At 34.2% G+C, this 27,752-nt stretch overlaps 3 protein-coding genes and 1 pseudogene across 5 annotated transcripts; 3 read left to right on the top strand and 1 right to left on the bottom strand.

Moving 5' to 3' along the window:
* The first annotated feature begins 2,480 nt into the window (after positions 1–2,480).
* LOC132271397 (YTH domain-containing protein ECT2-like) lies at positions 2,481–6,942 on the top strand. The gene is made up of 9 exons (XM_059772755.1): positions 2,481–2,677; positions 3,331–3,407; positions 3,523–3,664; positions 3,832–3,905; positions 4,057–4,632; positions 4,828–5,421; positions 5,512–5,724; positions 5,811–5,957; positions 6,119–6,942. Exons 1-9 carry the CDS (start codon positions 2,650–2,652, stop codon positions 6,362–6,364), a joined length of 2,097 nt encoding a protein of 698 aa, XP_059628738.1. The 5' UTR covers positions 2,481–2,649; the 3' UTR covers positions 6,365–6,942.
* A 4,114-nt stretch (positions 6,943–11,056) lies between these two features.
* LOC132271393 (2-oxoisovalerate dehydrogenase subunit beta 1, mitochondrial) lies at positions 11,057–19,087 on the top strand. Of its 2 annotated transcripts, XM_059772751.1 has the most exons (13): positions 11,060–11,455; positions 13,264–13,375; positions 13,707–13,742; positions 13,845–13,904; positions 13,980–14,037; positions 14,129–14,226; positions 15,991–16,080; positions 16,181–16,249; positions 16,318–16,404; positions 16,835–16,930; positions 17,014–17,091; positions 18,587–18,673; positions 18,769–19,087. In XM_059772751.1, exons 1-13 carry the CDS (start codon positions 11,256–11,258, stop codon positions 18,802–18,804), a joined length of 1,107 nt encoding a protein of 368 aa, XP_059628734.1. In that variant the 5' UTR covers positions 11,060–11,255; the 3' UTR covers positions 18,805–19,087. The 2 variants fall into 2 exon arrangements, 1 of the variants encoding a protein (XP_059628734.1); XR_009469708.1 differs by lacking the exon at positions 18,769–19,087 and having other exon boundaries at positions 11,057–11,455; positions 17,019–17,091; positions 18,587–18,654.
* Positions 14,661–15,992, top strand: LOC132271396 (probable calcium-binding protein CML13; annotated as a pseudogene).
* Positions 19,088–19,474: 387 nt separating the features above from the next.
* On the bottom strand, positions 19,475–27,149 carry LOC132271394 (TATA-box-binding protein-like). Of its 2 annotated transcripts, XM_059772753.1 has the most exons (10): positions 26,956–27,149; positions 26,389–26,502; positions 24,852–24,939; positions 24,180–24,251; positions 23,077–23,127; positions 22,805–22,849; positions 22,568–22,660; positions 20,102–20,203; positions 19,903–19,976; positions 19,475–19,799 (listed from the first exon to the last, which is right to left on the bottom strand). In XM_059772753.1, coding segments are annotated over exons 2-10 (603 nt in total). In that variant the 5' UTR covers positions 26,466–26,502; positions 26,956–27,149; the 3' UTR covers positions 19,475–19,798. The 2 variants fall into 2 exon arrangements, with proteins under 2 accessions (XP_059628736.1, XP_059628735.1); XM_059772752.1 differs by lacking the exon at positions 19,475–19,799 and having other exon boundaries at positions 19,899–19,976.
* Between the last annotated feature and the right edge of the window lie 603 nt (positions 27,150–27,752).

Genomic DNA, 27,752 nt, shown 5'->3' with positions numbered 1-27,752 from the left:
AAAAAATTTCTTGTTTTTTTAATTTTTTCCTCAAATATAAATATATTACTATTAAAAAAAATTATAAAAAAGAAAATCAATAATTTAACATAAAATTCAACATTACAAATATTCCATAATGGCAAAAGTACCAAAAAAACTCGAAATGGCCGAGGAAGTAGGTGAATGTGAATGTGAATGTGAATCTGAATCTGAATGTGAATGTGACTCAGATTTCTAGTGCTAACTATGAGCTCGTTTGGAATTGATTGTCTATTATTTAAAAGCGCTTTTATTTTAAAAAATTGAGTTTAAATGTGTTTGGTAATCATTATAAGCGCTTTATATAGTTACCGCGTTCTAATTAGAGGTTAAATATTTTGGTAATTCTTTTTCATCAGACGAATTTATCTATTTTATTTTTTATAATGACAATTACACCCATTCCTTAATAAAATTGCTGTTATCAAATATGGTAACATTGTATTAAAAGATATTATTGTAAAATTAATAATAAAAGTGTTTAAAAAAATTGTTACCAAATAAATAAAAAAATAATTTAATTGTTAAAAATACTTATTATAATATGTCACCAAACATCTATTGGTAACATGTTTTATAGTGATCGCAATTTTTTGACATGTTTTTTGACCGCAATTTTTTTATAGCTCTATTGATTAAAACGTTTTTTTCATTTTAACAGCAACTTCAAGCGGGATAAAAATAAGGCCAATTTAATAATCTATAAACCTAAAGGGGGTAGATGGCCTCCTCCCGCCACTGCTTCTTATTCTGTGCGTGTTTTTCCTTCCAAACTCCATCCCCGACTAAATAACTTAAACAATTTCTCAAAACCAGTGTAAATGGGACATGATGGGGCAAAACCCGCCAAACAAATTGCAATCTCTAAATCAATTTGGCCACTAAATAATTCTCTTTGACTTTTCAATTCATTACATCTAAAATAATTACTACAAAATTTAGAACTCTTCTCTTTGAGTTCGGGTTTAATTCATGAAACCAAGAGTCAGAAGTCAGAAATTTTTATGATTAACAGTCAGAAATTTTCATTACAAACCAACCTAAAGTATTAGGATCCACTTTCATTTGAGTGAAAAATGATTTCTTTGTAATATTAATTTCAATATATTTTTTTGAAAGGTATATTAATTTCAATATTACCAAAAGAAGTAAATGTTATCTTTGGACAAAAATAACAATGAAATATCATAATGGATCATTTTTAAGAATCCAACTGGGAAAGATCCCAACTCATAAGTGCCAATCTTTTAAGGTCCATTTACTAATTAACTAAAAGGGAGAGGATCATTAATGAAACTATGAAGAAATAAAAATGACACGTATGGTGGTGATAAAATTAGAGCAACTATACTTTTACGGGATATTGAGTTAAAATTATCCGCTATATAAAGTTATTAAAAATAATTTTAATAAATTAAATATTTTAAGAGATATGACTTAAAAATAATAATAATAAAAATAATAAAAATTGGAAGAAGAAAATTTATGTGGCCGACATATGTTCTAAGTCCAAATGCCAATTTTATACTCCCAAACACCATTATTATTGTTTTTATCTCCAACATAATTAGAAATGTAGCATAATCATAATTTATATGATTCTAGATCTGGATTCATATTTAAATGTCAAGATCCATAATCGGATCCTAATTCAAATCGGATCCTATTGACATAATCTAGCCAATATAATTTAAAATAAAATAAAATAAATTCACCTTATTTAATAATTACTTATATTCATTTCGAATTAGAATGTTTTTGACAAAGATTCATATTCATCCTATTTTAAAATTATTATTCAAAATTAAAATAAAATGTATTAAAATGGACTTCAAATCAAATCTTACGTCAAATATATTCTTTTACGAGTGATGTAATTAGAATTTCGAGTCTTATATAATTCAAATTCAATAAACTTTCTTTTTTTGTTAATTTGAAAATGAATCAACTGATACTATATATAAAGATATTTAGAGATAGAGAGAGAGGGGAATAGGGTCTTGCCTTGACATAAACAGATAACTCTTATTAGAAAATTCTTGAATTTATCACTACTGTTTAATCACCGAAAAGTCTACGGAATTAAAGTTCCCATACATTATAGGAAAGGAAGGTCACAGGACAAGGACATTCCTGTCCTTTTACCTCTTAGGGTTTCCCAAATCCTCTTTAATTAGGGGGCACTACCACCTTAGTCTGGAAACAGCAAAACAACAACCATCACAAGTTGGGTACCTAAAATATCTCACCGACCAATAGATTCTCACAAGTCTAAAAAATCTTTAGGGTAGGTAATTAACAAACCAATAATAGATCTCCACGTGTCAGATATGGCCCAATGGGTTTCACCTGTGAGATTACTAAATCACCGGCGAGTGAATTAATTAGGGACTGGATTTGCAAATATGATATAGTGGAGGGAGCTGAAGACTCCGTGGTGCTATTTGAATCACCACTTTGCGTTTGATCAAAACCCTCTCTTCGTTTCCCCCAAAAACCCAAACCCTCTCTCTTTCTCTCTCTACCTCTCCCCGTGGCGGCTGAAACTCTACTTCTCCAAGGGTTTCTCTCTCCTCCTTAAACCTCCATATCTAGGGTTTCTAGACGCTCGCTCTCGAAGATCTGGTCATGGCTGCCGTTGTTCCTTCCGCAGATCGTATCCTTACCACGTCTCCCCATATGGGCGTTCTTTTTTTTTTTTCCTTCCGTTTTCTCTGTGTCTCATACTGATCTGTTGTTTCTGGATCGAGCTGGGTTTGCTTTATGTTTGTTTGTGTATACATGTGTTATGTAGCAATTCGTTGATTTCTTTGTTGGCTTTTTTTAGGGTTTTGTTGACTATTAGTTATATAGATCTGGTTTTGCATATGAATTCTAGGTTTTTATTTACTTTTTTGAGTTCTATTTTATTGTTTAGGAATTAGATTAGATGTTTGAAATTATTGTATGTTTGCGATATGTGTTGTTCTGTTCAAAAGTTATCGTTGTTTTTTGGTCTGTCTTGTGTTTTTTTTGGTTACATCTGAGATGGGCTTCTCTGGGTTTAAAGGTAATCTGTGTTAAGAGCGGAATTTAATACAGTTTTTTTTTTGGGTCGTTTTTCGGTGTCTCAATTGCGTCTTCTAAGATCCGGTTTATAGAATTCAGAATTGATCTGTGTTTTGTTATAGTTTAAATGTTGAGTGTTTGTTTGTTTTTTGTTTTTTGTTTTTGGTTCCATGATAGATTGAACACTTGGTTGTCGAAGTTCATTAATATTGGGTTTAGTTTTTCGGAAATTATGTACTTCCTTTACTTTTATTTCAATAGAAGCTGGAGATTTGATGCAGAAATTGTCTTTGGATTCCCAGACGAAGTCTCTGGATCTCCCTGAGCCCACTAAGAAGGTGATTAGAATCTCTAGCAGTCCCAGGAGATTGTCTCTTTACTATCAAATTTTGTATAATTTGATAATAAATAACAACCCAGTGCTTGATTGTATGATTGTTATCTTCTGGGCAGGCTTCTGTTGATTCCGGGAATGTTACTAATGGTCAGATCCAGTCATATGAGAGGTCTACTACCCCAATATTACAGGATTTCATGGATCCCGCAATGTGTTACGTGCCCAACGCATATCCATCAACTGCCTATTATTATGGGGGTTAGTCAATATCCAAAACTTTTCAAAGGGTTTGTTTATCAATTTATTAAGAATTTTGATTTGTTGGAAAATTTGTTTCAAGGGATAATGATTTTTTTGTTGCTTTCGTATTTTTCACTGGTGTTTGCGTGTTTAAGTCTCTCATTTTGTTGAGTGTTCTTTGATAGGTTATGATGGGACTGCAAATGAGTGGGATGACTACTCAAGATATTTGAATCCGGAAGGAGTTGAGATGCCTCACGTGAGTATTGTTTTGTTTTTGTTTTGGTTATAGTTTGTTTTGGTGTACTATGAAATTCAATTGCTTGTAATATTTTATTATATTTGTTAGTTGATTTGTCATACTTGAATTTTTATGTTTTAATATGTTGTGTGAACTTGTTTATATTCAGGGGGTTTATGGGGACAACGGTTCGCTTGTGTATCACCATGGTTATGCGTATCCACCTTATAGTCCATATCAACCTGCCGGTTCCCCAGTACCAACCATGGGACATGATGGTCAGCTATATGGGGCTCAGCATTACCAGTACCCTACTCCATACTTCCAGCCCTTGACCCCTACTAGCGGGCCATACAACCCTAATCCAGCTGCCCCTCCCAAAGGTGAGATCTCCACATCCGCAGCTGCTGACCAAACCCCTTTGCCTGTTGATAACGCTAATGGAATTGCTAATGGTGGGGGTGTAAAGGGAAACAATGGTTCAGCACCTTTAAGGCCAACATATCAGAGCCCATCTTACAATTCAAATGGTACCTACGGAAGGGGTGGCCAGCTTGGAGGAATCCCTGCTACTGGTTATCAGGATTCAAGATTTAATTTTGATGGTTTGCGGTCTCCTATTCCGTGGTTGGATGGGCCAATATTTTCTGATGGGCAGCCCAGGCCTGTGACGAGCACTTCTTTAACATCATCTATTTCAAATGCAAATAAGAACCAGAATATTCGTCCTCATTCACATCTTATGGTATGTAAGATTGATCCAATCGGTTAATTTTATTTATCAGCTGGAATTTAAGTGCTTGGTATCTTCTAGTCTTGAATTATGTTAACGATTTATTTATATATATAAAAAAAGAATTATGTTAATGATTTGAACTCTTTAGATGGATTTGTTATTATTAGACTTTGCTCATAAAGATCTTTTTCATCTTCTTTCCAGGGATTGCACCACCCAAGACCAATATCTGGCATGAGCATGGGTAATGGATATATAAATAGGATGTATCCTAACAAATTATATGGCCAGTACGGGAATGCTTTCAGGTCTGGTCTAGCCTTTGGATCTAATGGATATGATTCACGAACAAATGGACGTGGGTGGTTGGCAGTTGATAACAAGTACAAGCCCAGGGGACGAGGCAATGGTTTCTTTGCTTATGGCAATGAGAACATGGATGGGTTGAATGAGATGAACAGGGGACCAAGAGCCAAGAGCTCTAAGAACCAAAAAGGTTTTGCACCTATTGCCTTGGCAGTCAAGGGGCAGAACATCCCATTAAATGGAACCAATGATGATGAGAAGGATAAGACTATTGTGAGTCCTGACAGGGAACAATACAATAGGGCTGATTTCTCTGAAAACTATACCGAAGCTAAGTTTTTCATCATTAAGTCCTATAGTGAGGATGATGTGCACAAGAGCATAAAGTACAATGTGTGGGCTAGCACCCCAAATGGCAATAAAAAGCTTGATGCAGCGTATCAAGAAGCTCAGCAGAAGTCTTGTGGCTGCCCTGTTTTCCTTTTCTTCTCTGTAAGCATTCTGATACAGCTAGTTTTCCTATTATGACATTTTCCCAATTGTGCTTGGTTTGTAAGCCATTTATTTTGAATTGTTGTACAGGTCAATACTAGTGGGCAATTTGTTGGTGTTGCAGAGATGTTAGGGCCAGTTGATTTCCACAAGAATGTTGAATACTGGCAACAAGACAAATGGAATGGCAACTTCTCTGTTAAGTGGCACATTGTTAAAGATGTTCCCAACAGTTTGTTGAAGCATATTACCCTAGAGAACAATGATAACAAACCTGTGACTAATAGTAGGGACACTCAAGAGGTATATATCCCTGAGGCAACAATTCCCTTCGTTTAATTATTTTCTTTCTGTGCTTAAAACATAAATATTTTCTTGATATTTTGTAGGTCAAACTAGAGCAAGGGCTTCAAATGCTTAAAATATTCAAAGAGTATACCAGCAAAACATGCATCCTGGATGATTTTGGTTTTTATGAGGGTCGGCAGAAGACAATTCAGGAGAAGAAAGCTAAACAACAGCAGTTCCAGAAGCAGGCAAGATATAACTTTGCCTTGTATTATTCAATAATACTATATCGTTGGTATTGATTACTTTATTTTAGACAGCCGACATATCTTGCACAAGTCCCTGTTCCTATTCACTTGCCCCATAAACTAAGTTTGGTTTGCCTGTTGTGGTGACCCGCCAAATACAGGTTTGGGAAGGAAAGCCAACTGAGGAAAAGAGCAAGGAAGGTTCTAATGGAGAACTGAAATCCCAGAAGTTATCAGAACCCGCCTTGGATTTGACCAAGGAACCCGCCCCAGCTATTCAGACCAATGGGGATGTGAAGCCTTCAGAAAATGGGTCAGTGACCAAATTTGATGTTGTAGCAAAGGGTGCTAAGCCAGTTGTGGTCTCAGAGAAGATTATAGCTAATGGGGTTGCAAATGGGTGCTAGCTTTGCGTTGCACCAGGGTGGCCTGTGGTATTTTACGGTCGTCTCTGGGGAAGATTGGTTAGAATTTTTGCTGGGTTAGATTCAGTATTTTGGAGGCAAAAGCTGGCTAATTCTCCTACAGAGTTCTAATAGTTACAGGTGCCCTTCACCGAATTGTAGTGAGGTCTAAAGAAGCCCCTTCAACATTTTATTATACGAGGTCGTGAGGTGGGCGCAGCTTCATTGAAGAAACAATCCAAATTATGGTGCCCCGTGTTTCCTCATAATGGGTCAGTTCTATAGTGGGTAGCTGCTTCTAACATTTCTCAATAGGGTTTGGGTTTTAGGGGGTTTTTTCTTCTCTTTTTCTTCTTTTTTTTTTTTTTTGCCCTTTTGTTTTTCATATTTTATGTTGCTTCAATATCTTTCTTTTGGTGCTCTCTTTTTCTTTTTCTTTTTTTTTTTTTTCACCTTTTATTAATAGTTTGGACTCAATCCCGTCTTGTTGATGCCTTGGAGCTTTTTTGCTTTTGTACTAGAAAGAGAGATAGAAGCAAGGTGGGAAGTAATTGCAATATAATAGTTGATTTCAAGAAGCATTTCTTACTCTTTTGCCTTTTTATTTTAGGTTAGGTTGTGTGCTTGTGCTATATAATATTTAATTTTCTGTTTTGCCTTTCCTGGACTCATCCATGTGGTATTGAAACCCTGCTTGGTTTTGCCTTTGCCTAGCCATTATGAGCTTGTGGGCTAAATATATGTGGTTGCTAATGACACACTTCACTTTTGTAATTGTTCATTGTTTGGATTACCTATGGTCACTTGTCATCACTTTCCATCGAAAGCTATACTTTTTGCCTGAAAGGTTTTTGTATGGTCACTTTCATGAGCATCTTGGATCAGATTTGACCACATATTGGTTTAGGGTTAACTATGATTGTTATTTTATATAGTCAATTAGCGTCTTCAGCAGACTAGATCATTTTTTCTTTTTCTGTTTGAATTTTGTTTGAATTTGGTGTATGTAGGGTATAATTTTTTTTTTTTTGCTCAAAAAGATATAAATTATATTTTGGCTATATGCTATTACGATCACCACTATTGGTCGTATGTGGTTCTGACTCATGGATTCTCTTTTTTAACCTTTTTTATTAGTCATGTATGTCTTACAACAATTGAAGCTTCTCTCATTGTTTGGGGTTGCAAGGAAAATTCTTGCTAGATTAACTCTATTTCGCTTTCAATCTCGCTTTATATATGTGTATGGAGTCTCGATCTCATTATATCACTCAATTAACAAGCAAATCCACTGGGAAGATATGATTGATTTTCCTTTTTGTATCATCATTTACAAGGGGACTGGGAAAGGGAAAGGGAAAGTGAATGAAAGAAAAATCAAGTTTCTAGCTGAATTTTTTTTTTTTTTTATTTTTTTCATTTGCTTTGGTGATTCCTGTTCTAAATAAAAATGATCGTTTTCTTGAACAGAAATCATCATCATCCATTGCACAGCTTTTTCTTGAACAGAAATCCCCAAATACTGTTCTGTTAGTTTATTTTCAGAAAATGTTCCGCTTACCAAAACTATCATCAGAGCTAAAAGCTGTGCAATGGATGATGATGATGATGATGATACCTCTCTTGTACAAATTTATTCTTTTTTGGCCTTTTTAGCCTCTCAATTAATATTATTATTTTATAAACCATAGTAGCATTTACATTGATTCACTCAAACCTCTGAAAGCAAAGCGTGAAAGGAACATTAAATTTTCAACATGTGGCTTACATTAAAACATAAATTAATTAATTAATCTTCTTTAAAACCAATTGTTTATATATATATATATATATATAACATTAAATTTTCAACATGTGGCTTACATTAAAACATAAATTAATTAATTAATCTTCTTTAAAACCAATTGTTTATATATATATATATATATATATATATTATAATTAATTATTTTGTTCATATTTGAGGGATGCTTTATAATATTCTTAAAGGTAAATGGTAAACGCTTACTTTCAAAATATATAGTCATATAAAAAATAATTTGTGGGAATCCAACTTTCTTGAAATTTTTTAATTTCCTTTTAAACAAATTCCTAATTTTTTTTTAAAATTTTCATTTCTTTTCGTTTCCTACTACTTCTATGATTCAATCTAACCAAATGAACCTAATTATCCTTAAAAGATCTAGAGAAATGCTCAAAAGTGGTGCAAGTTGCAACATGATTCTTATTTGAATGTTTCTGCAATGTTTGCCACTGATATATGTGTGAAATCAGAAATGGGGACCTCAGGTACTCCACTTAGATATATGGGGTTTCATTGGATATCACAATCCTCCTCTTGGCCCATGATTCGATACAAATATGAGGAAAACTAAAAAGCCTTTAAAATTCAAAATAATTTTGCTTAATTCTATTTAGTAGAAAAAAAATTGACTAATAAAGTTGACCTGTGAGAGAAAAATGGGAGTGAAGGTCTCACACAAGTGTTTGATGTGATCACTCGTAGAAGGACACACTCAATCCCCAAGGACTATTAGGGGGAAAAAAAAAAAAAAAAAAAAAAAATTCCCAAGGACCATCAACATTTCTATTCTTTGCATCAAAATATTAGTTTGACTACCCAAAGTTTCTAGTCTAGCCCAATAGTATTATCTCTCATTTTTTAAAGGAGGAGCGAGTGGACATGTAGATATGCTTTTTAATTTCCAATATATATCACTACTTCCGTCTCATTTTTATTGTCCACTTCGTAAACTGTAATTCACATAATTGTGAGTCACCGTGAGTCACAGTTTACGAAGTGGACAACAATAGTGGGATAGAGGGAGTAATAAAAAAGAGAAAAGTTTATGAAACTGACATAAAAATTAATTGTTTAATCGTATAAAGAAAAAGGAAGAAGAAAAAAGCTAACAAGTCTACTTTAATCAGGGGTGGAGCCACTGTGTGCATGCCCTGCTTACTATAAAATTAGTAATTTTAATTTTAATTTATACATTTATAAGAAACTTTTTATATAATGCCCCCTAAAATTTTAAATTTCTAAAATTGTCTTATAAATTTTTCTTTCCTTTTTCTTTTGCTCTTAATATTCCTTTAATTGCCCATGGGTATATTGGTAAATGCAGTTATACCTTCTTCTCTGTTTTGGAGTAACATGCACAGAGAATTGATTTCTACAACCTTTCATATTTATTCAAAAATTGTGAAGTTTTGTAGAAAGGGATAGAAGGATTTTAGACTATTGGTGAGTTTGTAGATCCATTTCAAAACATTGACGAGTGTTTAGAAGTTGGCAGGTTGAAGCAGATTCTAGGGATAGATAGTTTTGTTAAGTGTGAATGTGTAGAGTTCTAGAAATAAGATCTTTAACCACTCATTAAAATGAAAATTTCTATATATAAGCAGAAATCTTATTGGTAAGACAAGGGTGTATAATATGAGAGATGCTACCATATGGGCAGGATCCAACTGTGAGTTCCATAACATGTCAAGTATATCCAACTTGATTTGTTTGCTTTTCTAAGTAAACTATAATACTGTATATTTTGTAGATATCTAGTTGAGGTGTACAAACATGATTGTAAAAAAACTTTTTTTAGTGACCTAAACACCCTTCATAAATCAATAAAATAAAAAATTGTAAATTTGAAAGAGCCAAGTCAATTTTTTTTTTTCAAATTATTAAATTTTATTTACGAACAAGCAAATCTACTAGGAAAAAGATATTTACAGCACCTGATTTGGCACAATTCTTATACTGAAGCTTTAAAATTCAAAATAATATATATTTATATTTTAAATAAAAAATAATATTCCTTAATTCTATGTAGAAGAAGAAAATTTTGACTAATAAACTTTACGTGTGAGAGAAAAATTAGTGTAAATGTTCTGCACAAATTTTATGCCACTTCTCAAGAACAACACATCCTCTTTTTGAAGGATTCTTTCCATCCACTTTATTATTCTTTGTGCTAAATAAAATATTAATTTAATTACCAAAAACCTCAAGTCCAACTGTTGAAACTTGAAAATTGAAAGCTTAGTCTCATTAGGGACATGTTGTGGACAATGAGAGTGTGCTTTACTCTACTTTCGTTTTTTAAGAAAAAATTATTTGATTTCTTAATGAATTTGCAAATAATTTATGGAACTAAAATAAAAATTAAATGTTTCAACTTCGTTGAAAAAAAAAGTAAAAGGAAAAACTAACCTTAAAATTTTATTATTTCTAACATTGGGCCTTAGAGTTCACTTTAATCGTTGTAAGATTGAGGTATGTTTTTCTAATTATGATTGCAAAAAAAAAAAAAAAAAAAAAAAAATCAATAGTTTAAGTATATATTTATTTAATTTTTTTGTTGCATTCAGATGAATTTGGGAGCGCCACATTTTGATTTTTTTAAAAAAAATTTAATTTACCTTCTAGTAATACGTAGTATTTTGACCAGAGCAACTGAAAACCACAATTATTTTAAGAAAATATATTTTATAAAATTCTCAACCAAATGAATTTTATAATATTTCTAAATTTTTTTACTTTTAGTTTTTTAAAAAAAAATTAAAAAACTAAAGTTATTATGTGTTGGTTTCATTGTCAACTTGTACTTAAATTAGTGACATGTCACTTCTCAGTTCTTATCCAAAGCAGTTAATTTAAGATTCAGGGAGTAATACGTGTGTGTATATATTGCTATTGTCAGCATTGGTCTCTCTGCTCTATCCCGTCTCTCGACTCTCTGTCCTACTGTTTAGCTCACTGTTCTCTCAATCAGTTAGAGAGAGAATTTCATACGAACATCACACATTCTGTGTCTATCTGAATCTGAATATCAAGAAATTATATAATCAGTAATCAATCTATATATATATATATATATATATATATATATCTATGGCGAACAGTTTAAGGAAATTTGGGAGGTTGGGTTCGATTTCTAAGAGTAGGAGTAAGATGGTATTCTCAACTTCGTGCTCTGATGAGATTAAGAGCAGCAAAAACAGTGATTTGATGCAACAGAGTGGATTGAAGCAAATGAACCTCTTCTCTGCAATCAATCAAGCGCTTCACATCGCCTTGGAATCTGATTCTCGGTATGTTTATCTTAATCTGTGCAAAACCCAATTCCCCATTTACTTTCCAATTTCTATTTTCATCTCTCTCTATATATAACCTTAAAATTCTATATATACACACGCATATATATATATATATATATAGTTGTTCATCTCTTTTACTCTGTTTCCACAATTAAGATTCAGAATTCCTGAATTTCGATGGCATAATCTAATTGGGTCGATATGCTTTTGCTGGTTGCACGGGGATGATTTATTTATTATAGATTTGTGGTGAATTAGTTGATTTATTATTTGTGAGTGATGTGTGATTACTTATTTATAGAATTGTGGACACAAGCAAGAGGGGGGTTGTGTTCTTTCAAATTAGGGATTGTGTTTTTGTATGCTGTGAAAGTGATTGGTTGTGCTGTTGGTTTCTCTCTTTCTTGATTGATAATGATTTATATTCAAAATGCTGGCTTTGTGGCCGTAGGATACTTAAGAATCCATTGCATGCTATTATATGTAGCATGATTGCTATAACTAGTTAGCTACACTGCATTTCCCGACACATAGGGTATGTTGTCAAATTTGGGCATTCAGCATTTAACTACTTAGTTTATGCTCGGCTGTACACTTGATGGCTCCCCACCTTTCGCTTCTCATTTGGTTCATCCAAAAGAACGTTAAATTGAGTAATTGTGTTGTTGATTTGAATTTGTCAAAGGAATGTCTTTTCAGAAGTTTGTTTTAGAAATCTGCATCCTCTATCCAGTGGCAGGGCAAGGAATTTGGTCCTGTGGACCAACTTTGGACAATAATAAGCTAAATAAAACTTCAAACTAAAGAAGTGTGGCCATGAGGTTGGGTGGTACTCTCTTTTGAAATACTCGGATTTTGGGCTTTGGTGACTGAAATTGAGGGTTAGCTGAGGTGTGATCCTGAACCATATATTATGTTAACAGCAGGAAAATCTTGACCTCCATGATTACTCTAACCAGTATGAATTAAATCAAGAGCGGAAGTGGGGGTCCAAGTGTCAAAGCTGCAAACCTCATATTTATTCAGAATAACGGTATTATGACAGTGCGGTTTTATAGATATATATATAAATAATATTTTCAATCCGCAATAATAATATGTGTAAATGTTTAGGACGTAATTATAAGTTGCAACGAGTTTGATAAAATTTAGAAATTAGAAATAATGATATAATTGAGTGTTAAGTTTGCATCATTTTGGATTCAACCTTCACTTCATGAAGTCATGATTACAGCAAGGGAAGCTGCCTAGTTTACATGGATTATATTACCTATGGTGTTATCCGCGGAATTTGCTGATCGCAATTCAGCCACATGTGCAGCGTGTTCTTTGAGTTCTCCACATGATCTCCAATAATAACTTACCTCGTGGCTAATCCTCTCTACCAGGCCCTAACTGTCAGATGTACCTAATGTAATAGTACACCTATAATTAGGGGTCTCCAGCACAGTACACACAAGAAGCAAGTATACTGTCAGAGCTCTGGTGATCTTTGGGGTTGGAATTCACACCCTTAAGCCTTTAGACTTTAGTCCCTTACTGTCTTCTCTGTCTTCATCTCTCCCTGTAGATTTTGTCTTGCTTCCACCTGACCATTTGTCCTATTCACCATCTACATGTGATACTTCCTCATCAAGAACCAAACCATCTACATTCAGATAAGTATCTGGTATATTATTATGACCTGTGCAGCTGCATATATATCATCTAGTGAACACCTTCAAATAAAATTTGGCCTTTGCAGAACATAATATTAGATAATTGATTCCTTCTTAAACTCATGTAGATACATTTCCTCACAGTGCTTATTTGTTTGGAGAAGATGTGAGCTTTGGTGGGGTTTTCCGTTGCACAACAGGATTAGCTGCTTGTTTTGGTAAAGACAGGGTTTTCAATACCCCTCTTTGTGAACAGGTAACACCATCTCACATGCTACCTTTCATTGATGTACATGTATTAGGTATCCTTAAAACAAAATAATATAAGTTAGTTATGATTTTATTTTATTTTTATTTTTATTTTTTTGGGTGGAAAGCTGATTCGCTAGAATCACATTTACCAAGGTTGACTGTTAAGGAAGATTCTATCATGTACTCTTACTTCAATTTATTGGCGCATAGTGTGCATCTTGTTCACCATTTATCTTTTATGTTCTGTTATTTTTTTCTTCATTTTATTTTATAATTGGTACTTTTTGAGATTAATGTATTTGGTAACTCTCACACTATTATGGCCTCACATGCAGGGCATCATTGGATTTGGAATAGGACTGGCCGCAATGGTAAGTTCCACACTTGATGAATTTATTATTGAAGCTTCCATATCTTCTTTTCTCAATATTTGTCAAATGGTTTGTAACTTATGGGTTTATATCACATGTTAGGGTAATCGAGCAATAGCAGAAATTCAATTTGCGGATTACATTTATCCAGCTTTTGACCAGGCATGTGTCCCCCTTGCTTCTACGTTCTACTGCTCCTCACAGTGTACATTTGTTTGACGGAATTCTTCTATGCAGATCGTCAATGAAGCTGCTAAGTTCAGATATCGAAGTGGTAACCAATTTAATTGTGGAGGTAATTTTACAGACACTTATTAATAAAAAATCATTTCCAATTCAATTTTTTTTTTTTAAATTTAACATAAAGAGGTTTCTGCATGTCCAAGGTTTAACAATAAGAGCACCTTATGGAGCTGTGGGACATGGTGGGCATTATCACTCACAATCCCCTGAAGCATTTTTCTGTCATGTTCCTGGCATTAAGGTATATTCCCTTCTCCGGTAGTTTGCTTTTTTAGGTTCCTTCTGTGACAGCAACACCCCCACAACACTTGCTGGAATGTGCAAGGACTTCTAGGAGCCACTTTCATGCAAAAAGAATGCCGTTAGTTTAAAAACAGAAAATGTTTGACATCCCACATATAGTATTGGGACAATTCAAATTTTGACAAGCTTTTGAGTCAATATTCAAAATACGACAAATACCAAAAATTATTGGGTGAAAAAGCCAGTTAACAAAAATAACTGCCACAACGGTAAATCTAAGTTTTTGGTCCAAAATGCCCTCAGCACCATTTGAAATTAAAGCTCCATCCTTCTTCCTTTCTCTCTCCTCCGTAACCTTGAAAACAGAGCAAACACGGAGATAGAGAAAGATATACGTATAGAGAGGAAAAAGCTTGAGAACAGCATCGGCAACAATGGCAAAAGATTTGAGCGATGAGCAAAAATCATCTATGAAAAAGACGTTCATGCTCTTCAACACCGATGGAAATGGCGAGATTTTGCTGTCGGAGCTGGGCATTCTGATGTGGTCACATGGAGGCAACCTGACCCAATCCCAGCTCAAGTTCATCGTCGCTGAGGAGAACCTGACCTTGCCATTCGATTTCTCTCAATTCCTGTGCTTCATGTCCAAGCACCTCAAGCCGAGCCCTTCCATCGCCAACTTTGCGACGCCTTTAAAGTCTTGGACAAGGACGGGACTGGGTACATCTTCGTTTTGGATCTCAAGCACATTCTCACCAGTATTGGGGTGAAATTGGAGCTGACCGAGTTCGACGAGTGGATCCGGGAGGTGGATGTTGGATCTGATGGGAAGATACGGTAAGAGTAATTCATTGCTAGGATGTCGCCAAATGATGAGAATTGAGTGGGTAAGATTCTATCTCTGTTAGAACATTTTGATAATTGGGTTTGGTTCTGTGATGATTGACTGCGTTTTGAAATTTGTTGATTTTGGATATGTTTGTCATCTGTTACCGACGGTGAGTCACTGGAACGTTTCGCCATTGGCTGGTGGTCAAGGCGTGTGGCGGTGGTGGTGGTTCATGACTGGTTTTTTAGAAAGAGGTAATTGGGGGTATAGGTGAGGGGTAATTTGAACTTAAGTGTATAGGTGCGATTGTCAAATACGAAATTATTTGTGTTAAAGTTGTCAAAATACGAAATTACATTGTGTTCACCCAATACTTTTTAAATATGGTCAACTTTTAAATATAGGGTCCAAAAGTTGTCAAAAATTATATTGTCCCTATAATTTTTTGGAAAAGGATGTCCATGCATTTCTACTGAAACCAAGTTCAAGCAGGAACACGTGTACAAAAATTGATGTGCTACAACACCAGGAGTAATTTGTTATGATACTAATTTCTATGACAAGAGCAACTGTACATATTAGACATCTTCTTATTTTATATGTGCTAGAGCTAATCATCTTAAAGTGAGCATTGATCTTTTTCCAATGCAAATGGCCTTTCTCTTGTCCTGATTTTGCTTTTGGTGACTCCAGACAAGCTTTTTTTAGCCGGTCTTAGACTTCAGCAAGTTCTATCTGGGTTGACTAGGTTTAAAGGCTATTTCATGTGGCACAATGTGCAGCTTTTAGACCTTCTGTGAGGGAGCTAGATTTCTTGCACATCTCCAATTCTTAAGACAAGTTGTGGGGGAACTGAACTTATAGCATTTTCCTATAAAGTATGGAATACATTCTTAATTTCCACTTCTCTCAAGAGTAATTCTTTCAAAGGTGGTCATCCCTCGAAGCCCACGGGAAGCGAAAGGATTGTTATTGTCGTGCATACGTGACCCAAACCCCATTGTATTTTTTGAACCTAAGGTATTTGCATTCTTTTATATTGAATTTTTTGATTTCTTAGCACCAAAATTATAAACTAAAAATTAGAAATTGTTTTGATTGCCTAAATGCAAATTTTCAGTGGCTATACCGCTTGGCGGTAGAAGAGGTTCCCGAGCATGATTACATGTTGCCTTTATCAGAGGCAGAGGTAAACTATTTCTAGTTCTGTTATTGATAAGATTCTAAATCTGAAGATATCTAATAATCCATACACAGGTTATCCGAGAAGGTAGTGACATAACACTTGTTGGGTGGGGAGCTCAGCTATCTATCCTTGAACAGGCCTGCGTTGAGGCTGAAAAGGTAAAATAATCCTTGCAACATAATCTCCAACTTTAAATGTGTCATTAATTGTATCATAACTCTTCAAAAAAGGATAGCTAGTCTGACTTTAAGTTTTGCATTTTATCCATTTTTCACAAATATCACTTTTTTGAAACTAATCCTCAGACAGTGACAATGCTTGATTATCCTTTCTTTCCAACTCCTTGGCACCATTCTTCTGAATTAGAGTTCTTTTTCACCTCTTGATTTCATTGTTCAATATTTCACAAAACTATGTATGGTGTTTTTCGGTCTAAATTCCAAATTCCACATATTCCCCGCATTCACCAAGTCTAGATTCACAAATATGTCACTTGGTGGTCTGCCATATTTATCTTTGTGATTTTGGTTCTTGTTCTTTTTATGTCTTGTATTATTTGAATAGTCAATTGATGCTTGAGATCTGCAGGATGGAATCTCTTGCGAACTGATAGACCTAAAAACTCTTATACCTTGGGACAAGGAAACGGTAGAGACCTCTGTTAGAAAGACCGGAAGGCTTCTTGTAAGTATTATCGATCCATGCACAATATGCATCCTGAAAGAAAAGGTTTGCAATTCTTGGTGATTGGTCTTTCTTATTTGTAGATTAGTCATGAAGCTCCAGTAACTGGTGGATTTGGTGCTGAAATATCTGCTTCCATCGTTGAACGTTGCTTCTTGAGGGTATATACTAAATTTTTTCATAGTTGCATTCTCTTATTCTTTGACTTCATTATTGATTAGTAGTAACTTTCAATTAAATAATGTTTATTTTTGTATATGGGTCCTTTTTTTTTCGCAGCTACAGCTGCTAGAACATTAGATTGTTCTCTCTGTAGGGATCACAATATTTTCAATCAACATATTCACACTCCAGATCATTGAGTTTGTTTGTTCATTGCATAAAAAAATAAAATGATAAGAAAGTATGCATTCCGAAAACAAAGCATAAAAAGGAAAAGAAAAAGTAAGACACTAGATGGGCTTTAAATTATGGTAAAATGAACAAGTCAATTGGCTGAAGACATGGGGTCACCAATAGTTGTTTCTAAAAGGGAGTAGAAGTGATCATCCTAGGTTATCCAGGGGCTCTCTGACTAATAAATGAACAAATGTGGCTGCACTACAGATACATGAGATAAATCTATGTCGCATAGTAGTGTGTGTGTGTGTGTGTTTTTTTTTTCCTTTTTTTCTGAGGAGGACATATTTTCATATATGATCTTGCATATCAAGCATTAAATGCTATGTAACTAATAAAATTTTCGTGAACTTCCAAGTTCACCTATCTCAAAATAATTAGACATATATTTATTATCGCACCACATGTAGGCTGTGAGGAAAATACTGCTAAAAGTTACATTGTCTCCGGTCCTCTAATGCATTATTTCATTTACTTCTTTATTTATTTATTTTTCGGAATTGGAAAATAAAGGAGTATTATGGGTTAACATTGATAGATTTTATTGGTTATGGTCGTTATGATAGTGAAACATATTATCTTCTTCCAATTCGAGTACTTATGTAGTGACAACTAGTCATCCAATAAGAGTCCAGATCAGAAAATCGAGGGATATAACTGAAGAATGCAAGCATCTCTACTAGTTCAAACCAAAAATATGGCCCAGTGAAGTATAAATGATTAACTTTATGTTGACTATGCTGTTAGAAACAGAAAAATTTTATGCCCTTGAGAGGTATAACAAGACTGTTAATTCTGTGGTTAAGAATTGCGGAGGATGAAATCTAAAGGATTGTGGTTAATTAATTGTTTAGTTACTTTCTTAATATCACATGTTACAATGTAGTTTCTTGATAAATCTAAAAAGTGAACTTACCTGGGGTATTCCTTTATCATGATTTGATGGAAGTGTTAGGTGTGGTCATGATGTGGTTTGAGTGGTAAAATATTCAATTTGAACTAGGAACTTCATTGTATTAGATTTGAGCAGGATACTCAATTTAACTTGTTTTTCAACCTTTAAAAAAAATAATTCAAGTGGTCCTATTTCCACACACAATTCAATTTAAGTTGCATTATTCAAATTTAGTCCCTTTCTCTAATTATTGTACCCACTTAATCCTTATCGACATCATTTTAATTTCCATTTCTCTAATCCAATCTCGAAATTTTAATTTTAATTTTCTTGAAAAAATGAATATTTGAATTGCTTTGCAGTTAGAAGCTCCTGTGGCAAGAATTTGTGGGCTGGACACTCCCTTTCCACTTGTTTTTGAACCTTTTTATATGCCCACAAAGAACAAGGTTAGGTGTTCTGATTCTTTTCTAATTGCAGTTTCGTTGATACTAGGCTGTTGCTGTTACTAACATAAACTAAGGTCTACTCTTGTATCATGCAGATATTGGACGCAATCAAGTCAACAGTAAATTATTAGTTCACAAGAAGAGCTGCTTGTGCAAATATGTCTTAAGAAAAATTCTTCTCGCCGAGTCGGGACTGGTGGGAGCTGTGTCTAGTTGGCGTGAGGCCAACTCTGCCAGAAGCAAAACTTTGTTTAATAAGGCTGGTTGGTGATTGTCAAAGTCGTCATTATAATGTAATGTTTAAAATGAGAATACCACAACCTTGTATTTATTTATTTTTCTTTCTGTTTCCCCATCAGACACAATTACAGGTCCCATGAGGATTTGAAGAATGCAAAATCATATTTGAAACCATTTATGCTCATTTTTTAAGTCTCAAAGTGGAGAACGGAGGCTGACATCAATATAATGTCATTAATATTCCTGGCGGCGTTAATATCCTGTATAAATCATGCAGAACTACCAATGCAGTAAAGAAGAAAATTGTTCAGTGAATGTCAATTCATTTTCATGCTTCACCAAAAAGACCATTCCATTTTTATTTGAAACCACCTATGCTCATTTTTGAAGTCTGAGAGTCAAGGCTGACATCATTCAAATGTCATCAATATTCGTGATGTGGTTAATAACCTTAGTATCCTGTATATATCACTGCTGTACAAAACAACTAATGCAGTAAAGAAGAAAAATGTTCAGTGAATGCCAATTCATATCTATGCTTTACCAAAAAGATCAGTCCAATTTTATTTTTTATTTTTTTGGGCCTTTACAAAAGATTAAAAATAGTTATTTTTCATCTCAAATAAAAGAGGCAAATTAACCATCCATCCATAATCGAATGTTTTTCTTATTCATCTCTACAACAAAAAATATTGTAGTTTTGGTACAAAGCAGTAAACTAAGTTACTGGGGTTAACATTCAGGGGAAAATTGTTCTAGTCCTTTTAATATATATCTTAAACTGCCAAGAGCCGACGAGCACTCTCTCCTTTCAACATATTTACAGCTGGTCAGCAGTTACCGCCCCAAGTGAGCACATCAATCCTGCTGCACTTTCCATAAAAATCTGCCACAAATTTTGAAAACAAATGAGATGAGTTAAATTTTGGGGATGACTCGGGTTTCTGTTTAGCAACATGACTTGATATACATGCAACACAATTTTTTACCATTGTTGATTTTTCCTGAACTCTGAAAGCACCGGGTATATGTTTTCAAATGCAAGATACGTTTCATCTCGCACCTGAAAGAATTAGTAATGTGACAGTTTAGATTGGGTAGGGAACCTTAATAGCAAATAAAATCAGACAATGCAGAACAGAATCCAGTAACTGATTTTTCTCATATACACAGAAATCATGTCATTACCTTAGCTCCTGTCAGAACGATTTTCCCGGAAACAAAGATAAGCAGCACAATTTTTGGTTGCTTCATACGATAAATCAATCCAGGGAACAGCTCTGGTTCATACTGTACCAACAAATGTGAATCGTGTGATCAATTCCAGAAAGCACAATTAGAAGTATTGCAACACATTTAACAAAATATTCAAAAGTTGCAAATTTGACATGTTCATTAGCACACAACTCAAAAACAATATATTTTGATCCAGCAAATTCTCTATTCAGTCAAAAATGTTTAAAAAATTTCAAATGAAAAACAAGATATTGTGAATAAACCCTCAACACCCTCTCTTCAGGCTCAGTCTCTCTCTGTTTGGTGGGATTGGTGAATAAGGCCTGATATGAGAATTGGGAGTTCTCAGGCATTACAACAACCAGTATGAACAAACAAAGAGTAACCAAATTTTTGGACCTTGTCATGGTTTGTAAAGAGTTTTTTCGGGTAACGGGTTTATAAAGAGTTGCCAACACACACACACACACACACACTCTCTCTCTCTCTCTCTCAAATTTTGTATCTCTTTCTCTCCACCATGGAGCCACAACAATCATCAGTCATTTAAATGCATTTCCACCCATCTCCATTGCATATGAGTTGCCAATCAAGAGTGAGCATAGCAGAATATGTTGATTCTATTACCACTGGAAATATTTTAGCTACCAAAAAACAGATCATTTTAAACAAAATTAAGGGCCACTTTGCCAATTAAAACTACTGAGACAACACACACAATAACACACATTTCTGTTCCCACTTAGCCTGGTTTAATTCAACTTCCAGCCCATAAGTAGTACCCAATCAATATACCAACACTGTTAGCCGGAATTGATTTGGAACTCAGAGAGTCAACCCAACCACTATTAATAACTAATAAAACATAATAGAAAACCCAAATTGAAAGTAGCATATTATAAGAACCAATAGAACAGATTCAACAGAACTGCATAATCCCCACTTATCCAAAAAAAATTGCATAATACAATTATAATTTTGAGAGCAAAGTTATGTAGTGCATATATTTATATATATGCATATACATAAGAGAGAGAGAGAGAGAGTACGCTAATGTATTCGGCCATCTTGGCGACAGCCTGACTTGATGAGGACTTCGAGGCCGAGACACATGAGTTCTAGAATCAGAACAGCCATGAGACCGGCAACATAGAGAAAGAAAGAAATTAAAGAGATAGAGAGAGAGTTGAAATAGTAAAGTGTTTGGGCATGTAAAGCGAAGTCATTTATGAAAATGTCATTTTTGGACATTTTGCTTCTAGTTTTATGTTTTATAATTAGACGTCGGGGCATATTCAGGGGGGGGGGATTCCACTACAAAATTCATGGACCTTAACCACCCATGACACAAACCCCAGATGCTTTCTATCACACAATGGAACATGAATCCCAAGTCTGTCATTTTACCAAAACCGGCCCTTCTGTTTCCATTCTACGGTCACAAGCCAGACCAACATGTGATGACATCATTATAGACCCTCAGGCTCGGGTTTTATCCATGAGTTAATAATATAGGAAAGAAGTTTCAGTGTTTCTGCTGTTGAGCAACAATTCTCGCCGTGGTCTATTCTAGCAGTTAGCTTGGTCCTTTTGCTGCTCTTGGCAGTGTTGAATCTTTCTATAATGGTTCTTGTTTCTGGTGTAGCCTTCTAAGGCTGTTTATATTGCAAGCTATTTTGGTTAGCCTTTAGGGCTTGTATATTTTGTAGGTTAATCCATATCTTGTACAGTTTCTCCTTTTTCTAAAAAAAAAAAATTCACTACTTTACCGGGGAAAAAATAAAAAATAAAAAATAAAAATAGAGGAAAGAGATTGTCGGAGGCACACTATTCCCTAGAATCACCTCATACAGTAGGGTACTAAATTATGTCCCATGCTTTTTTACATTGCAAAAATTAGTTTATTCCATAAATACACAACAAATGATTGATTTGTAATCTTATTTTGGCTACTCAGAAAACCCTTCACAAATAAAGCATAACATCCTGGGAAATTCAAATAACCATGGATGGTGATTCTACTATTACAAACCCAACACACAAATACCAAATAATTCAAAGTAACTCGTGAATGGTTAATCCACTCTTCTTTTCTTTTTTTCAATTTTTCACGAGTGAATTTTCCTAAATAAACGCCTCCGTTACCCCTCAAAATCCCTGTCTTCTCCCTCCATTGTTTTTTTCTAATATAATTTACCAAACATTAGTCGAAAATTGACATTAAAGCCGGCTTTTAACTTGTAGTAATTTATGGAAAGAATTCTCAATCATGGTGATGGTATTAAAACAGAAAAAATTCACTCCTATATTTCAGTGAAGTGCAAAAACATCTATTTGAATAGAACTCCATTCATAGCAATGGTATTAAAACCGAAAAATTAATAAAAGAAAAAAAAAAAATACAACATCACGACTTACACTAGAAAAAGCGCAATGGGAGTATGCAAGGCCTTCAAGTCTAATGGGAAATTTAACATCACAGGAGCCCACAATGTTCTGGATCTTGAAATCCTAAACCCACCAAAAAAAAAAAAAAAATTTAAATACAATCAGAACAATATAGAACTTTATAATTTGTGAAAGAAACTAACAGCTTACATGATAGATGATGTCTTTTTTCTTTTGGCAGTGAGAGAGAGAGAGAGGAATAAATACCTTAAACTTAGCTGGAAAACCAAGCTTTTGAATAATTCGAGCATACTGAAGAAAAAAGGAAAGAAAGAAAGTAAGAACAGGGAATAGGAAAGAAACTGATCAAAAAATTAATACTGCCTCCCATCTCAAAATTCATACAATAGATTCAGTCACAAAAATGACCATGAGATGACAAGAGGTTCATTGCGGTATCCCAAATTGGTCTCTAGTAAATTAAAGTTGAGTGCCTGAGATTAACAAGGAGAAAATGCTTTCATACAGATATTAAATACCTTTCGTGCTGCCAATTTTGATTGGTGCTCGCTTTTCGCACCCGTACAAACCTGAAGCAGCACCGAAAGACAGAAATAAAGAAGTGTCATTGAAAATAACAGACTAAAGAAAGTCAATAAACATGCTTTCAATCAAAATGAGATGAATCTCCAACATTTCATCAGGTCATGTGAGAGTCATTTTTTTTAATAACTCCAACTCTCTAATAGAAATAATAAGAAATGCCGTGAAGTAAATGCTGCACAGAGGATTAAATAAAAAAAAATGTAATGAAGACTTTTGAGTCATACATTCTACTGCCAAAAGCAAAAACTTTGAGGCACAGGGATGGAGCCAATAGAGGCTTTTTTTTTGTTTTCCCACACACTAATTTTTTGCCTATATATTTGTAAATATTGAGAAATGCCCCCCAGAAATTTCTGTTTTTTGAAAAATTCTCTCTATAAATTTTACCTCTCTCTTTTACTCCTCTTTTTCTAAGGCCTTTAATTCCCTTCAATTATATATATATATATATATTCCTATTCTTCAATCAAATCCTTTTTTTTTTTTTTCTCTCTTTCAAAGTTCTCTCATTTTTATTTTTATTCTTTTCTTCTTCTACTATTGTTTTTGTTCTCTCTTTTTTGTACTTCTTCTTCTTGCACTCATGCATGATGTATGTGCTTTAACTTTTTTTCTATCTTTTTTAATTTTATTACGGCAATTTTATAATGTCTGTATTCTATATCTTTTCAATTTTTCCTCATTGCAGTTTTTTGGGCGAAAAATGGCATAACAATTTTTCGGTTCGTTGTTTACTGTCATGTTAATTGGGAAAAAAAAAAAATACTTTGTTATGTTCATTGTGCCACCCAAAAGCAAATTCCAGGCTCCGTCCCTGATAAGGCAGTGCTTTTATGAAGGGTATCCTAAACCAACACAGGGGATGAAATAAGAAGCAACTGTTAAAGAGAAACTGAAGTTTCTCACTGTGACTTGGGCAGCATGACAAAATTGAGAAGCAGAACTTTTGGAAAATGAGAGAGAGAGAGAGTGATTGATTCAACCCCCAACAAAAAACCAAAAACCTATACCTATAAAAATAAAGCTGCAAACTCACCATTTTTCCAGAAGCAAATATTAATGCGGTCGTTTTTGGTTCTCTGATCCTCATGATCACAGCAGCAAATCGCTGCAAGAGCATTACAGAATAAAATATAAAAAAACAGATCACAGCAGGTTGCTATGAAAGAGGAAACAAGAAATACTATTTATTGCACAAACAAGGTTAGACTTCTCAGAGTCAACTTTGATCCAAGCTTGCAACTGTTATTATAGGTCTATAAGCAACTCCCAGGGATTAAACTTCCAAATACCTCAATAATTTTCTTTTTAAAGGAAAAAAACTCTTAAAAAACTGCTGAACAAACGAGTTTTCAAACGATTTGCTGCTTCTTTATTCTTCTTCTTCTTTTTTTACCTCTTTTTTTTTTTTTTTTGGTTGGGGGGGGGCGGGGGGGGGGGGGCGGGGAACTTAAATATGTAATCCAAGCAAGACCTAAATTTGTAGTGGGAAAAAAAAAAAAGGTAAAAAAGTGCAGATGGTTAAAATGGATTCCATTTCATCAGACTGCAAAAAGCAGTGCAACTAAAAGTCTTTAAAAAAAAAAAAGTAAAAATTTGCAGATAATTAAAATGTCGTCACGTTTCCATCAGATTGTAAACAGAAAGGGAACTTAAAGTCTATAATAATGTTACAAACAAATAAAGGCATATATGCTTAAAAGCATACCTTGGGATTGTATTCAGCGTTACGAGCTTGTAGTGCAATGGCCTTAAGATCCAACTTGCAATCCAAGTTGACAGTGGATACTATGTTTCTGCATCAATACCTTATTTATTAACATAATAATCAAGAAAAAGAGACATTTGCATACCATTTTTCTCAACATTAATATCATAATAAAGTATTTACTCAAGGAATGAAGTCATAATTGGCTTTAAAGGTTTCATATTGTCCAAATTGTTTCATTTAAGTGTTATAAAGGCAAAACTAGAGGAGACAAATCTCTATAGGTCAGCCCTCGTATGGACAAATGCATCAAGAACATGCCCATCAACAGAATGATTGAACAGAAAACAATTAAGCACATGAAAGAGAGCACCAACATTATAAACATGAGATCAATGTGTAGACAATTCAGTGCTTTGATATCTAGGTTCTAAAATTAATCTTTGCCCAAAAATTTAGCATACTAGAGAGTGGTTGGATATTTTCTCTCTTTCAATAAAACTTATCTGCTATTTTGGGGTTAAGTATTGAAATTATGCTGTTTTAGAGATTTAGAGGAGCAAGATCTGTGCCCATGCAAGGAAATATATCTTCTTTTTTAATTTATTTTTTGATAGGTAAAGTTAACAGTTCCATTCTCATGATTAAGAATATGATATTTATGTGACTTAAAATGGTCATTTTGCGATGTGAGATGAGTTGTTGCCTTCTGCAAATAGCATTTTGTAGGCAGTAAGAAACCACTTAATGTGGTTTCACCTTTTCCCTAAGTGAGATGTATCCATTTTCTCTCCCATACCAAGTTCACTAGCTTCAAGAAAACTACTGATACAGAACTATTTAAATATAGTTGAAGGGGTAAGTTTACATTTAATTAGTTATTACACTAAATGCCCTTACATATTTACTCAGATGTATTTAACCATTGATCATACTCCATCTCATGTATTATATATTAGCCAAAAATACTACTCCCTCTATCCCAAAAAAATGTACACCTTTAGTACTATTTTTTTGTAAAATTACCATTTCTTGCGTTGAACGTAAAAAAAAAATGCTAAAACTCATCCTCTTAAAAAGTTAGATTCCCGAAAAGGGACGTTTAATTTGGGACAGAGGGAGTACAATTTAACAAATCATTGCTGCACCAGTTGCAAGAAAAATATCAAATCCTTTTATTCAAAAAGAAAATCCTTCAAATATATAGGAATCATTGCTTGGTGCAGTGATAAAAGATGGGAATGCCAAGAGTGAGAACACATATCAGAGTCTGAGGGCAGCCACTTTCTGCAAACAATATCAGTGTTAGGTTTGTACCCTTTCTACCCCTTCAAGAACCCCGAAACACACTAGGTAACGGCCTTTTATTCCTTCCTTTAGATCTTATGTTAAATAATCATAGGTGGCAAAGGAAGGCCAGTGGAGGAGGTATAATAATTAAAATATTATTACAAATACTGATATAGTCAAACTTGAAAAGTTGTTGCAATTAAATGCTCTCTCTCATGTTTCAATAGTAAACAGAAGAGGATCTTACTGTAGTGTGGGGACGATTCCAGACGGATGCTTGGAGAGATCGACGGGTTGGCTCCCTTCCAAGACTTGATCTGCCATCGATTCCTTTTCCCTCACAATTCAGAATCGTTCCTTTCTATTCAACACAACAACAAATTCAACACACTTTTATCAATAACAGAGACCCAATTCTTGTTTTGTACCACCGTCTATGGTTTTCTTTAACTCAAAACCAATGATACTATCTAGGGTTTTTTTAATAAGAATTCCCTTTCCAAAAAAGAAATCAAAAGTCACACGAATTTTTTTTTGATAAGTAAAAGTCACACGAATTTAAACATATTATATATAAAAGAACTTATGATCCAAGATCGAGTGATTTAGAATATATACATACATACACACAGAGACACATACATATACCAGTGGGTTTGAATAGTTGTAACTAAGAAAGAAGATTTTAAGTCGAGAATCCAAGAAAAGTTCAGTTTTAAAACTCATTGAGTGCAAAGTCCAGTTTCAAGTGCAAGAAAATCGAAAACTGTTCATGAAATAGAAGATCTGAAACAATCGGCGAGAGAGATCGGACCTTATGAATGAAAATGTAGGGTTTTCTTTTACGCAAAACCGATTGAGAAGCAAAGATTTGGCGGTCGATATGAGAATTGAACGAGAAAAATTGAATTCGGAGCGGTAAGGATTTGAGAAGGGTTGTTTTTATAGGGCAGAGAAGATTTAAAGGGTTGAGAGAGGTGTGAAGGGTTTGTTGTCAGAATATGTTTGTGAATGACAACCGGTTCTTTGCCATGTGTCAAGACGATCTTTAAAAAAATATCTATTTTTGGATTGGCCCTCCCACACTGACGTCAGTGACACAGAAAAAAATGAATATTTTAATTGCTTTGCAGTTAGAATTTACTATGGCAAGAATTCGTGGGCCGAGCACTCCCTTTCCACTTATTTTTTAACTTTTTTATATGCCCACAAAGAACAAAGTTAGGTGTTCTGATTGTTTTCTAATTGCAGTTTTGTCGATATTAGGCTTCGGCTATTACTAACATAAACTAAGGTCTACTCTTGCATCATGCAGATATTGGACGCAATTAAGTCGATCGTAATTACTAGTTCACGAGAAGAACTGCTTGTGCAAATATGTATTAAGAAAAATTCTTCTCGCCGAGTTGGGACTAATGGGAGCTGTGTCTAGTCGGCGTGAGGCCGACTCTGCCAGAAGCAAAACTCTATTTAATAAGGATGGTTGGTGATCGTCAAAGTCGTCTTTGTAATATTATGTTCAAAATGAGAATCCCAAAACCTTATATTTATTTATTTTTCTTTCCATTTCTCCATCAGACACAATTACAGGTCCATAAGAATTTGAAGGAA

The sequence above is a fragment of the Cornus florida genome, unplaced genomic scaffold (assembly GCF_030987335.1).
Source record: "Cornus florida cultivar Cherokee Brave unplaced genomic scaffold, ASM3098733v1 CherokeeBrave_3.0.0_Hap2_Chr08, whole genome shotgun sequence".
Taxonomy (NCBI): domain Eukaryota; kingdom Viridiplantae; phylum Streptophyta; class Magnoliopsida; order Cornales; family Cornaceae; genus Cornus; species Cornus florida.
This window is presented reverse-complemented; position numbering and strand designations above follow the sequence as displayed.

What these genes read in the sequence shown, in the direction of transcription:
- LOC132271397 (XM_059772755.1), top strand. Translation starts at nt 2,650, where the DNA reads ATGGCTGCCGTTGTTCCTTCCGCAGATC. An exon ending in AACTGCCTATTATTATGGGG is followed by an intron (nt 3,665 to 3,831) that starts GTTAGTCAATAT and finishes GTTCTTTGATAG; the next exon opens with GTTATGATGGGACTGCAAAT. An exon ending in AAGGAGTTGAGATGCCTCAC is followed by an intron (nt 3,906 to 4,056) that starts GTGAGTATTGTT and finishes GTTTATATTCAG; the next exon opens with GGGGTTTATGGGGACAACGG.
- LOC132271393 (XM_059772751.1), top strand. Translation starts at nt 11,256, where the DNA reads ATGGCGAACAGTTTAAGGAAATTTGGGAGGTTGGGTTCGATTTCTAAG. An exon ending in ATACCCCTCTTTGTGAACAG is followed by an intron (nt 13,376 to 13,706) that starts GTAACACCATCT and finishes CCTCACATGCAG; the next exon opens with GGCATCATTGGATTTGGAAT. An exon ending in GAATAGGACTGGCCGCAATG is followed by an intron (nt 13,743 to 13,844) that starts GTAAGTTCCACA and finishes ATCACATGTTAG; the next exon opens with GGTAATCGAGCAATAGCAGA.
- LOC132271394 (XM_059772752.1), bottom strand. Translation starts at nt 26,465, where the DNA reads ATGGCAGATCAAGTCTTGGAAGGGAGCCAACCCGTCGATCTCTCCAAG. An exon ending in TATTTGCTTCTGGAAAAATG is followed by an intron (nt 23,128 to 24,179) that starts GTGAGTTTGCAG and finishes GTGCTGCTTCAG; the next exon opens with GTTTGTACGGGTGCGAAAAG. An exon ending in GTTTTCCAGCTAAGTTTAAG is followed by an intron (nt 22,661 to 22,804) that starts GTATTTATTCCT and finishes TGGTGGGTTTAG; the next exon opens with GATTTCAAGATCCAGAACAT.